The 13812-nt window shown below is 45.1% G+C and overlaps 1 protein-coding gene across 1 annotated transcript in view; it reads left to right on the top strand.

The window, feature by feature from the left end:
- LOC126484487 (junctophilin-1) overlaps positions 1-13812 on the top strand; it is an 883087-nt gene that overhangs the window by 621279 nt on the left and 247996 nt on the right. The window contains exon 5 of the mRNA XM_050108022.1: positions 4073-4407. Within this exon, the coding sequence (XP_049963979.1) occupies positions 4073-4407 (335 nt within the window). The remainder of the gene's footprint in view (positions 1-4072; positions 4408-13812) is intronic.

The following is a 13812-nucleotide window of genomic DNA, read 5'->3' on the forward strand; positions in this document are numbered from 1 at the left end:
AGTTCCCTACTCTTTACAGAGATGGTCTGCCGCTTCGTTCTTCGTCCTCAGAGTTCTTGGCCACACTGAAAGAGTCTGCACCACCTAATAATTGGTTCATGTAATGGTGTGTTGTTGCCGTCCACTTGTAACTCCACGGCTGGGTTGTTGTAGGGTAGCTCTCCGCCAAATTCAGAAAAACCAATTTCCAAGGTCATTTCACTTTATAAATGGGATGCACCGTTTTATTTTGACTCTTCTAGCCGCTTGATTCATTCCTGTACCAGTACTCCATACATGTGCCTGCAAACAAAGAAATGCAGGGCGGTTTATAAGTCGCTCCCTCGTTTTAAATTTCCTTAAACTTTTTTCATTAATGAATATTTACAAATGAAACAAGCTGTCGTTGGTTCTCAGGACCATGACAATGTGTGTAGTATAATCCTACATAAGCGCCTGCGTTGTCGAGCAGACGACGTAAACATATAGGAACATCATCAACTGGTTTCCCACATTTCCGAGGACAACTGTGATCCTCTACTATAATTCGTCCGGAGTGCGTGCGTTTGTTCGGTACACACAAGGTATAAGGTCGTGACTTCTCGGAGGTCATTCGTGGGAACCTCGCCATCGCAGCCAACGTCCTGGGAAGTGTTTATCCAGCTAATCACGAACGATGCAGGCACAACATTCACAGCACATTCACAACATTTTCCGGTTATGATATCAGTGGTCACACATACTCACTCAGCATCTGGCAGTACCAGCCGCTGTTCATATTATCTCGCAAGAGGCCCATTGAGACGATTCGAGTCCATACTGCACCAAACTGTCAATTTAAGTCGACTTGATGATTTTTTAGTTGACATTCATGGATTTTTTGCTGCCAAATAATAGCAGTTGTGTCGACTGACGAATCGTCTAGCTTGAAACGTAGCCTAATCGCTCCAAAGAATGTTCTTGAACAAATATGGCCAATCATTGCACCATGACAGCATAATTTCCCCATATTCCATCCGTCTGTCACAGTCTTCCAACGATAACTCCTGGGCATAATGGGGTTTGCAGGATTTCCTGATCAAGTTCTTCTTTAAGACAACACGCACGGTCTCCCTGCTGCTTCCAGTCTCACGAGGTGCCTGAGTTATTGATTTACCAGGACTGTGCGGGAAGATGCTCCTCACTGCCGCTACATTTTCTGGAGATCGCGCCACCGGTCGTTGTCCTCGTGGTTTATCGACAACTGATCCAGTTGCCATTAGCTCGTTGTGACAGTTCCTAATGGAATGGCGTGAGGGCCACGAAGACCCTGCCACCGCTGCTGAACAAGGGCAACATATCTTCACACTTCAAACTGCGAAGCGAGCTGAGCGCGCTCTTGTAAAGTCAACTTTCTTGCCATCTCGTCGTTCACCGTAAGAAGATGCAACGGATGGTTGAGGTATTCGCAGGTGTCCTGTAACGAAACACAATAACGTTCATTAACATACATCAACAATCACAAAACTAATTGATATTTAAAGCTAGGGAGCAACTTCCTCACCCACGCTTCATGTTAATTGCGAAGCTGTACAGGGTGGTCCATTGATAGTGACCGGTCCAAATATCTCACGAAGAAACTAAAATGAACGAAACTCATCTAGCTTGAAGTGGGAAACCAGATGGCGCTATGATTGGCCCGCTAGATGGCGCTGCCATACGTCAAACGGATATCAACTCCGTTTTTTTTTTTGTTTTTTTTTTTCCAAATAGGAACCCGAATTTTTAATACATATTCGTGTAGTACGTAAAGAAATATAAATGTTTTAGTTGGACGACTTTTTTCGCTTTGTGATAGATGGCGCTGTAATAGTCACAAACGTAAAAGTACGTGGTATTACGTAACATTCCGCCAGTGCGGACGGTATTTGCTTCGTGATACATTACCCGTGTTAAAATGGACCGTTTACCAATTGCGGAAAAGGTCGATATCGTGTTGATGTATGGCTATTGTGATCAAAATGCCCAACGGGCGTGTGCTATGTATGCTGCTCGGTATCCTGCGCGACATCATCCAAGTGTCCGGACCTTTCGCCGGATAGTTAGATTATTTAAGGAAACCGGAAGTGTTCAGCCACATGTGAAACGTCAGCCACGTCCTGCAAGAATTGATGATGCCCAAGCAGATGTTTTAGATGCTGTCGAGGCTAATCCTCACATCAGTAGCAGACAAATCGCGCGAGAATCGGGAATCGGGAAAAAACGTCGGTGTTGAGAACGCTACATCAACATCGATTGCACCCGTACCACATTTCTATGCACCAGAAATTGCATGGCGGCTACTTTGAACGTCGTGTACAGTTCTGGCACTGAGCACAAGAGAAATTACGGGACGATGACAGATTTTTTGCACGTGTTCCATTTAGCGACGAAGCGTGATTCACCAACAGTGGTAACGTAAACCGGCATAATATGCACTATTGGGCAACGAAAGATCCACGATGGCTGCAACAAGTGGAACATCAGCGACCTCGGCGGGTTAATGTATGGTGCGGTATTATGCGAGGAAGCATAAAATGGTTCAAATGGCTCTGAGCACTATGGGACTTAACAGCTGCGGTCATCAGTCCCCTAGAACTTAGAACTACTTAAACCTAACTAACCTAAGGACATCACACACATCCATGCCCGAGGCAGGATTCCAACCTGCGACCGTAGCAGTCGCACGGTTCGGGACTGCGCGCCTAGAACCGCGGGACCACCGCGGCCGGCGAGGAAGCATAATTGGCCCCCATTTTATCGATGGCAATCTAAATGGTGCAATGTATGCTGATTTCCTACGTAATGTTCTACCGATGTTACTTCAAGATGTTTCACTGCATGACAGAATGTCGATGTAGTTCCAACATGATGGATGTCCGGCACATAGCTCGCGTGCGGTTGAAGCGGTACTGAATAGCATATTTCATGACAGGTGGATTGGTCGGCGAAGCACCATACCATGGCCCGCATGTTCACCGGATCTGACGTCCCCGGATATCTTTCTGTGGGGAAAGTTGAAGGATATTTGCAATCGTGATCCACCGACAAGGCCTGACAACCATCTGACAACGTGCGTCAGTGCATTGTCAATCCATGTGCGAACATTACGGAAGGCGAACTACTCGCTGTTGAGAGAAATGTCGTTACACGTATTACCAAATGCATTGAGGTTGACGGACATCATTTTGAGCATTGATTGCATTAATGCGGTATTTTCAGATAATCACGCTGTAACAGCATGCGTTCTCAGAAATGATAAGTTCACAAAGGTACATGTATCGCATTGGAACTACCGAAATAAAATGTTAAAACTTACCCACGTTCTCTATTTTAATTTAAAAACTTACCTATTACCAACTGTTGGCCTAAAATTGTGAACCATATGTTTGTGACTATTACAGTGCCATCTATCACAAAGCGGAAAAAGTGGTCCAACTAAAACAATGACGCAACTATCCGGCGTACGGTCCGGACACTTGGATGATGTCCAGGATACCGAGCAGCATACATAGCACACGCCTGTTGGGCATTTTGATCACAATAGCCATACATCAACACGATATCGACCTTTTCCGCAATTGGTAAACGGTCCATTTTAACACGGGTAATGTATCACGAACCAAATGCCTTCCGCACTGGCGGAATGTTACGTGATACCACGTACTTATACGTTTGTGACTATTACAACGCCATCTATCACAAAGCGAAACAAGTAGTCCAACTAAAAAATTCATATTTCTTTACGTACTACATGAATATGTAATAAAAATGGGTGTTCTTAATTAAAAAAACGCAGTTGATATCCGTTTGACCTATGGCAGCGCCATCTAGCGGGTCAACCATAGCGCCATCTGGTTTCCCCATTCAAGCTAGACGAGTTTCGTTCTTTGTAGTTTTTTCGTTTGACGCTTATTTCGTGAGATCTTTGACCCGGTCACGGTCAATGGTCTACCCTGTATATACGTATCTCCAAGAAGAAGTAGAGTTTCGCTATATATGTTTTTGCGTCTGTTTGTCAGTGAGGAGGAGGGGGGGCTTGTCAAGCTGAACAGCTGTTGGTGCTTTGCCGCAGGACGAGCAGCTGGACGCGAGCGTGACGGAGACGTACATGGGCGAGTGGAAGAACGACAAGCGGTCCGGCTTCGGCATCAGCGAGCGGTCGGACGGGCTGCGCTACGAGGGTGAGTGGTTCGCCAACAAGAAGTACGGCTACGGCGTGACGACGCTGCGCGACGGCACCAAGGAGGAGGGCAAGTACAAGAACAACGTGCTCATCACCTCGCAGAAGAAGAAGCACATGTTCCTCATCCGCTCCGCCAAGTTCCGCGAGCGCATCGACGCCGCCGTCAACGCGGCGCAGCGCGCCTCCAAGATAGCCCTCCAGAAGGCCGACATCGCCATCTCCAGGTGAGCCCCCGACTGGACCCCTCTCCCCTCCGAGAGCTGGCTCAAGCTTTTTGTCATATTGCCGTCTACCTTCCCGTCTAGATGTACACTACTCGCAACTAAACTGGCGACACTGGAAAGAATTTGTTTTACACCGAGGTTGGAGTTGATACTCCACCTTGACCCTAAACATACACAGAAATTTAAAGTTAAGTAATATGAAATAGGAAAGGGCCAAACCTGTGAAGTTCTACACGGTGTGTCCCAGTTCCGGTAAGACTGTGACTATTGAAAATTAAAGTCGTGAATTACGTTCGCAAAATCACTGTGTTTATTCAAAACAATCTCTCCCTGGGTCAATACGCAGTTGAAATTATCTCAAAAGTTCTTTGAAACAGTCAACGTAGCCCTTGTTTGTAATTGCATTTAGTCTTGGAGTACAGTTTTCTTGGATGTCCTTAACTGCGTCATAACGATGCACTTTCATAGTCAGCCTCAATTTGCGAAACAACCAGAAGCGGCTGGAGCCAAATCCGGCGAATGCAGCGGGTGATCCAGGACTGTGATCGCTTTCCTGGCCAAAAGCTCGTGCACGACCGTTGTTTTGTGGACTGGGCGTTGTCATTGTGGAGCGACCAGGGACCTGCCTCTCGATTTTCGGGTCGAATTCGACTAACTGTCGCCCACAAACGCAAAGCTTAATACAGAAGTTGATGTTGCCTCGCTGCTCCACAGTGTCAGACACGTACTGTTACATCTGCGCGCAGGACGCCTGCTCCAGTGATGCTACTGCTTAGGTCTTCTACTAGGCAGTTGTTGAAACTTCAAAGATGGTAAAGCCACAACTGGCCACGCAACGGCACTGCAGTATGGACTTTCACACAGTCAGTTCTAACAGAAATGGGACACGCTGTATATTTCCCACAAGGCGACCGTTTCGGAAGCCACTGTCTTGGATGCAACTAGTAATTTCTAAATGGAAAGGGGTATCATGTAACGTACCAGATAAATAGAGAATTATACGAGAAAAACAATGTGTCTTTCATTTGAGTACAGCTTTATTCACTCTCGAGTTACATAACATTTTGTACAGAACAATAAAAATGCTGGTGATAACACGTAAATGCTACTACACGTGCTCTACCTGTCGTCTAACACACTGTAAGGTTGTTACTGTCCCCTTCACCCATTCCTCATGGAATTCAACCAACATATATACCAGTACGCAGCCACATTCAGTAAAAAGCCGCCCCTGAGTTTCACAAGTTTTCTGATCTTCATCGCTTACACCGTAGCCCTCACATGACCAGACAGAGCGAAATCTAATAGCCTTGAGCAGTAGTCATGGAACGGAGAAACGCGATTTTTCTAAACTACCTTCTTTTTCGATGGATTATAGTACCTTAGCATTATTGCAGTGAATCTCAGCTATGCCCGAAATTTTCTCTCCCATATGCCTACAGCTGTCCTTTGAGGAGGACGTGCTGAGTTGTTATTATGAAGAAATATTCCTTTCATTCAGAAACCTGGTCCTATGTTCGCCGACAAGTACTCCGTGCAGTAAATCAGTGTGGACTTGTCACGTACACCTCCCAGAAGTCAAGGAAGACTGTCTCAGTCTGAAAAGTCCTATCGTCTGCCTTCAGAATTACATGAACGAATAGGCGGATGTTAAGCGCTGAAATTCTTCGACTCCCATGCTGTTGTGGGATTGAGAATCTATTGCGCTGGTGCATTAGTTCGTAGCGTTTTTCCATAAGTTTAAGAAACACAACAGATACGCCTAATGGAGACGTTAGTCATCAATAATATATTCTCCTTCACTATTTCCAATAGTTTGTCAACGCTAGGGTAAGTTTTCGATTCTGCGATTGTAGAAATCACGTGGTCCAAAGGCGAAGAACTCGTCGATCCATGTTCGGAGCGCATCTTCACTCGGAAAGGTTGTTCGATAGAGGGTGGATAAGGTGAGAATCTGAGGGCGCAAGATCAGATTAATAAGATGGGTGGGTGTGGAATGACTTCTCAGCCCACCTCCCACATAGGGTTTTTTTGGCGCTCTAGCAGAATGCCAGTGGACGCCATCTTGGAGTATCATCGCTTCACGTAGTCTTCCTGGCGTTGTTCTTGGAATGTGCATGCAAGACGTTTCAGTTGTTGACAGTGAATGTCAGCAGTGATGGATGGTTACACTTGCAGTTGCTGCTTTGTTTGCGCTCATCCATTCCTTTCTTTTCCTTGTGTTAGCATAAAGACATCACTTCGCCTCACCAGAAACGATACGGGATAGGAATGGTAGGTGTTGTTCATGAGCCAATTGACGACGAGTAAGCAGAGATGAACATACGTGCGATACCTATACACCCGTTCTTTGAACCTTCCTCATTGCATCCAAATGTCGCGCGATGTTGGAATGATCACGTTTCACCACATTTGCCAGTTCTAGAGCAGTCTGACGTGGATCATGTTGTGACTTGGCAAGACAGCCAAGCCACTATGAGATAGCCGAAAGGCACGCGTTTAAGCTCACGCAGGCTGGCGTGAGGTCTGGAACAGTTAAAGGTGTTGAGTCTAGTAAAAAAGGTACGTACCTTCTGGAATACTTAACTTTAATCCATAATTGGTAAACATCGGTCTGACGGTACATGCATCACAAGATAAATAGCAAATGATAATGGCGCCTTGCTAGGTCGTAGCAAATGACGTAGCTGAAGGCTATGCTAACTATCGTCTCGGCAAATGAGAACGTAATTTGTCAGTGAACCATCGCTAGCAAAGTCGGCTGTACAACCGGGGCGAGTGCTAGGAAGTCTCTCTAGACCTGCCGTTTGGTGGCGCTCGGTCTGGAATCACTGACAGTGGCGACACGCGGGTCCGACGTATACTAACGGACCGCGGCCGATTTAAAGGCTACCACCTAGCAAGTGTGGTGTCTGGCGGTGACACTACAGATCATTGCGGATTAATGGGTGTAAACGGTCTCATGAAACCCCGAACGTTTTCCTGAATGTGGAGAGCCATTAATGCCAGAACGACCCTCCTTAAAACGAGATAACCGTTGTCCAATGGCATTGTGCTCATACACGGCGCAAATGTTTCTGGCTGCCTCCGTTGCTGTTACTCCTCTACTGAACTCAAACAGAAGCACAGGTCGAAAGTCAGATTTCTTCACTTGGCACTCGTAATTTCTAGCGTCCACATCCCCACTCACTATCTCTTGATGACAAATTAACACTATGTAGCAGGCCGTTGTGACCGAGCGGTTCTAGGCCCTTCAGTCCGTAACCGCGCTGCTGCTACGGTCACAGGTTCGAATCCTGCCTTGGTCATGGATGCGCGTGATGTTAGGTTTAAGTACACTACTGGCCATTAAAATTGCTACACCAAGAAGAAATGCAGATGATAAACGGGTATTCATTGGACAACTAGAACTGACATGTGATTACATTTTCACGCAATTTGGGTGCACAGATCCTGAGAAATCAGTACCCAGAACAACCAGCTCTGGCCGTAATAACGGCCTGTATACGCCTGTTCATGGAGTCAAACAGAGCTTGGATGGAGTGTACAGGTACAACTTGCCATGCAGCTTCAACACGATACCACAGTTCATCAAGAGTAGTGACTGGCGTATTGTGACGAGCCAGTTGCTCGGCCACCATTGACCAGACGTATTCAATTGGTGAGAGATCTGGAGAATGTGCTGGCCAGGGCAGCAATCGAACACTTTCTGAATCCAGAAAGGCCCGTACAGGACCTGCAACATGCGGTCGTGCATTATCCTGCTGAAAAGTAGGGTTTCGCAGGGATCGAATGAAGGGGAGAGCCACGGGTCGTAACACATCTCAAATGTAACGTCCACTGTTCAAAGTGCCATCAATGCGAACAAGACGTGACCGAGACGTGTAACCAATGGCACCCCATACCATCACGCCGGGTGATACGCCAGTATGGCGATGACGAATACACGCTTCCAATGTGCGTTCACCGCGATGTCGCCAAACACGGATGCGACCATCATGATGCTGTAAACACAACCTGGATTCATCCGAAAAAATGATGTTTTGCCATTCGTGCACCCAGGTTCGTCGTTGAGTACACCATCGCAGGCGCTCCTGTCTGTGATGCAGCGTCAAGGGTAACCGCAGCCATTGTCTCAGAGCTGATAGTCCATGCTGCTGCAAACGTCGTCGAACTGTTCGTGCAGATGGTTGTTGTCTTACAAACTTCCCCATCTGCTGACTCAGGGATCGAGACGTGGCTGCTCGATCCGTTACAGCCATGCGGATAAGATGCCTGTCATCTCGACCGCTACTGATACGAGGCCGTTGGGGTCCAGCACGGCGTTCCGTATTACCCTCATGAACCCACCGATTCCATATTCTGCTAACAGTCATTGGATCTCGACGTACACGAGTAGCAATGTCGCGATAGGCGACAATCCGACCTTTATCAAAGTCGGAAACGTGATGGTACGCATTTCTCCTCCTTACACGAGGCATCACAACAACGTTTCACCAGGCAACGCCGGTCAACTGCTGTTTGTGTATGAGAAGTCGATTAGAAACTTTCCTCATGTCAACACGTTGTAGGTGTCGCCACCGGCACCAACATAGTGTGAATGCTCTGAAAAGCTAATCATTTGCTGATCACAGCATTTTCTTCCTGTCGGTTAAATTTCGCGTCTGTAACACGTCCACTTCGTGGTGTAGCAATTTTAATGGCCAGTTGTGTAGTTCTAAGTCCAGGGGACTGATTATCTCAGATGTTAAGTCCCATAGTGTTTAGAGCCATTTGAACCATTTTTGACCACTATGTAAATTTAAATAGCAACAATGAACTACACATAAAAATGTTAAAATGTGTGCGAAATCTTATGGGACTTAACTACTAAGGTTATCAGTCCCTAAGCTTACACACTAGTTAACCTAAACTATCATAAGGACAAACACACACACCCATGCTCGAGGGAGGACTCGAACCTCCGCCGGGACCAGCCGCATAGTCCATGACTGCAGCGCCTTAGACCGTTCGGCCAATCCTGCGCAGCGAACTACAATAAAAAGTGATAATCGATAAATACACCCATAGCGACCGGAATTCCAACATATAAAACAAAAAAAAAAAACGCCACGAACTCATGCACCAACCTAGTACTATGGGACAGCATCTCCTTTCAGATATCTCGTTGTTAACATTTGTTTGTTCGATCTGTAGGCAAGGTCTTGTTAAACTGCAAAATATTTCTTTATGAAGACGATCGCTTTCTCATTTGCTGAGAAGTCTTATTTCTCAGTTTAGAGAATAGGAAGATATTTCAGGAACCAGCTGGATGTCCAGCTGACGTGCCTTCCTGTTTCGACTTTTTTGATTGAAGCATTGCTCAGCTGAAGGGCCACTCGACTGTGCATCAGTCGTAATTATTTTTCGACTTTAAGCCTGTTTCAAAGACTGCCCACATAGCCGAATGATTAGTGTCACTGCCATCGGAGCGGAAAGAACCGGGTTCTGTTCCCGATGTCTTCTAGGATCTTTCTGAGGTAGAGATATCTGGAACGTGGCTCACTTCGTGAGTTCAAAAGAGGAACTGCTTGAACAAGAAAGCGAGGACATCATCAGTATTCATCCACCGGCAGTAATGGCTAGAGGTACTGGTGAAATGTTGAGTACATATCCCACGATCACATACTTTTCTTACCTTGCAGGCAGCAATCTGCCGGTGGGAACAAGCTGTGAGTTGTGCTTACGTTTACTCCACTTTCAAAAGCTCCGATAATGAAGCACTACTGTGGCCAGTTACCGATGTGCCTTTCTCTGGTATCATCTCACCACTTTCTTTTGTAAGCGCTCCCAAGTACTTGGCCACGGTTTACATTTTTTATCTAATTCAAGAGATATTATTCATTGAAGTGTTAAAGACTGTAACGTCCCTTTGAATTACGTGCAATACCACTTACGTGAAATTTAAAACATTCCCGACGTACAGGCTGTTCCACTAAATTTCGGGAGAACTGCTGGATGTTATATCTTGCTGGCACGATATTTCGGCACAGTGTCTTCAGGTCATCTGTAAGTGAATTCATTCAGCTCTTCTATTTAAGATCCCGCCGGCACATGCATGGTCTTCCTAGTTGGCAATGTACGTGGCTTGCTTGAGCTCATACGCTTCTGCTGTAAGTCTGCGTGCTGCTCTGTGCGTCCTCCTCTCTGATGTCAGAACGATTGTCTTCGCACGGTAAGGTCGCCGATTTGCAGAGCACGAAGTTATCTGTAATCACGTCCTATGCAGAATTTAACTAGAAAAATGTTTCAAATGGCTCTAAGCACTATGGGACTTGACTTTTGAGGTCATCAGTCGCCTAGAACTTAGAACTACTTAAACCTAAATAACCTAAGGACATCACACACATCCATTCCCGATGCAGGATTCGAACATGCGACCGGAGCGGTCTCTCGGCTCCAGACTGTAGCGCCTAGAACCGCACGGCCACTCCGGCCGGCCAGAATTTAAGAACATGGTGGGTCATGTACACTTTCTTTCATACGTGCTCTCCATTATTTTACGTGTTATGTTATTGTTTAGTCTGTTAGTGTGTGAAAGGAATTGGCTTTCCCTAAATCGAACTGAATCTAATTTATGCTTCTGACAAGCAGAAATGTTATGTTATTTATCACACCTGTCGTGAGTGTAATTTAGTATTTAATTGTAAAACATCCCGAATGTTGGCCTGGACGTGTATGGTGAAATCCAGGCCTCACCTGTACATTTAGGTACTCGTAAGCACTTTTACCCGCCGTATAGGAAACGGTGTTAAATTTTAGGCGCTTCAACAGTGTTTTGTGGACCTCACTCAGTTTAGTTTGAAAAGCATGGGGTACTCAAACTATAGAATGTTTTATAAAATCATTATACAAGAGTGTCGCTACGATTTCTCTAAAAGTACCAAGTCCTTCTGTGGAGCGAAGACATACAAACTTTGAACTTCATGAAATATGGTCTGGCGCCTTAGCTTCAACTGTATCTCCTTAGAACATTACGAAAGACAAAAAAGAGAGATAAATAAGCCCGATGGTCTACTCAGTCCAGTACTGCGAACTTCCTACGAAATCACTGCAAATCAGAAACATACTGCGCACACCCTTTATTACAGTGAAGCAAAACTCTGCATATCAGATTTTGTCGGCTGACTTCATTTTACCTCACCCGGTAATAGTAACGTTGAATGACGGCAAATACCTCATTAATGATTTCAGTGAAATGACAAATTGCTCTTGCCATTACGTTTTGAACCTAACCAGATAAATTATTCACGTTTCCGTAAATTTCCCACTGACTAGTTTTCGGCGAAAATATATCGATGCTTCTGCACTTTACAGCGCAACAATCCGTCCATGCACAGACGGACATTTGTACTTAATGAAGACAAACAAATGCGCTAAATTATCCTCAATATCTGAAACGCATTGGGTCACATAACGGTAAATGTAGAGTCAGTGGCAATTTGTGAGTTCGTGGAATCATTATTAAAACCACAGATGTCAATGCATTTGCGCGTCAAACCACAATCACACAATTGCAACTGCGATACCTGATTGTTCTTGTGTGTGTGGGTGGGAGGGGGGGAGGGGGGGCGCACTGATTATGTGAATGTAAAGTAGCACGCTGCCGAAACTACGGTTCGATGGTTATGATACAACACATAAATGACGTAGTGAATGGTAGGATTAATGGTAGTATTACAAGCATTGATAGGGAAAGAAACATAAAGGGATGTGTGTGAGAGAGAAAGTGGGAGCTGACGATTTCTCTTTGCTTGGTAACAATTAGAGCCGCACATTGTTCAGTGTTATTTCATTGTGTATTTCCTATTCTTACAGAAAATAAATTGTATTTTATAAGTAATGAAAATGAGTCGATTGGGCAAGTTCTTCGCTTTTATGTAACCGGGGCAATTACTTTCGATTCAAGTACAGCTTATATGCTCAGTAAGAAAAATCTATGTAATTATTGTTGTTACTTTGTACTGAGCTGAACGTTCCTCATCCTGAAGTGTAAACAGCTCCAGTGGCGACTTCGTTCAAGTCTCCGTCAGAAGTCGTTGTAGAAGTGCCTGATGAAACCGATGATGCGCCTTTCTAGAGACTAGACTGCTCATCAGGTAAGGTCGCAGACATAGTAGACATCGACGTTTCATTATTTGTGCTCCTCGAAATTATTCCTTATCACTGTAAAGCTTCTTGAGTCACATGTTTCATAAGAATGTGACAGAGTCTACACTTATGAAGGTGGTCTCGTAGAAAAGTAGCCACTGCGTTATGATATGGGTTACGCAGTACTTACACGTGGCTTCTGTCTTGTTTTCGATGGTCCTCGTATTGTACAATTCCCACATTTCCAAACGATGACGCATGCTGAAGAACGGTGGTCACCTATTAATGTTCCGCAGATTACACGGCCCATTGCGTGTCCTCACTCAGCTTCTATACGTTTCAGTACTTCAGGTATCTAGCGGAATCTTGTAAAAAAATGGTTGCACACGTAAACAAAGTGATCGAAATGAGGTAACGCTCAAGACTTACGCAACACACTTGACGTTCAGGTTTTATCTTTACTGCCAAAGACTACCGTGAAAACTATTGTAATCTACGCTTACTTATGATAGTCTACGGTAACCTTCGGTAGTTTTACAACTATACGTGAAATTACGCACATGTCTGGTAGGAGGCGAGCAGGACAACACATATCCTTTGTCAGTTACAATTCAAGGGTTTACCAACACCCAGCGTTTCATGTCGCTAGCGGTGGCCACTGGCATTACAGATTTTCTTAAGCGAAGAACTAGCAAGTGTGGAGTTTTGGCATTATCTTGTTTAACTCGAACTGATGTTTCTGATACGAATCTTAAAAAGTTAAACTCTTTCTGCAAGAGTGTCCACTAACTCAGAATACGATTAAAAATTCCGAAGGCGAGCAAAACTAGAAGACATTGCACTTAACTAAATTAATGAAGATACTTGCCGTATTCACCGAAGTTAATAGGTTCGTGTGAGCGGTATATACTGACCGAAAGTTCCATTCCATCTTCTCGACTGTTCATAAAGATGAGACGTAGAAACAATGTCTCTTGTAAAATATCACTAAAATTTGTTGATGATTTTTTAAATAAAACTGTTCCATTTAATATCATTTTGTTTCAATATTAGTCCACACAACTTCCAAATACACTCCTGGAAATGGAAAAAAGAACACATTGACACCGGTGTGTCAGACCCACCATACTTGCTCCGGACACTGCGAGAGGGCTGTACAAGCAATGATCACACGCACGGCACAGCGGACACACCAGGAACCGCGGTGTTGGCCGTCGAATGGCGCTAGCTGCGCAGCATTTGTGCACCGCCGCCGTCAGTGTCAGCCAGTTTGCC

Source organism: Schistocerca serialis, chromosome 6 (assembly GCF_023864345.2).
Source record: "Schistocerca serialis cubense isolate TAMUIC-IGC-003099 chromosome 6, iqSchSeri2.2, whole genome shotgun sequence".
Classification (NCBI taxonomy): domain Eukaryota; kingdom Metazoa; phylum Arthropoda; class Insecta; order Orthoptera; family Acrididae; genus Schistocerca; species Schistocerca serialis.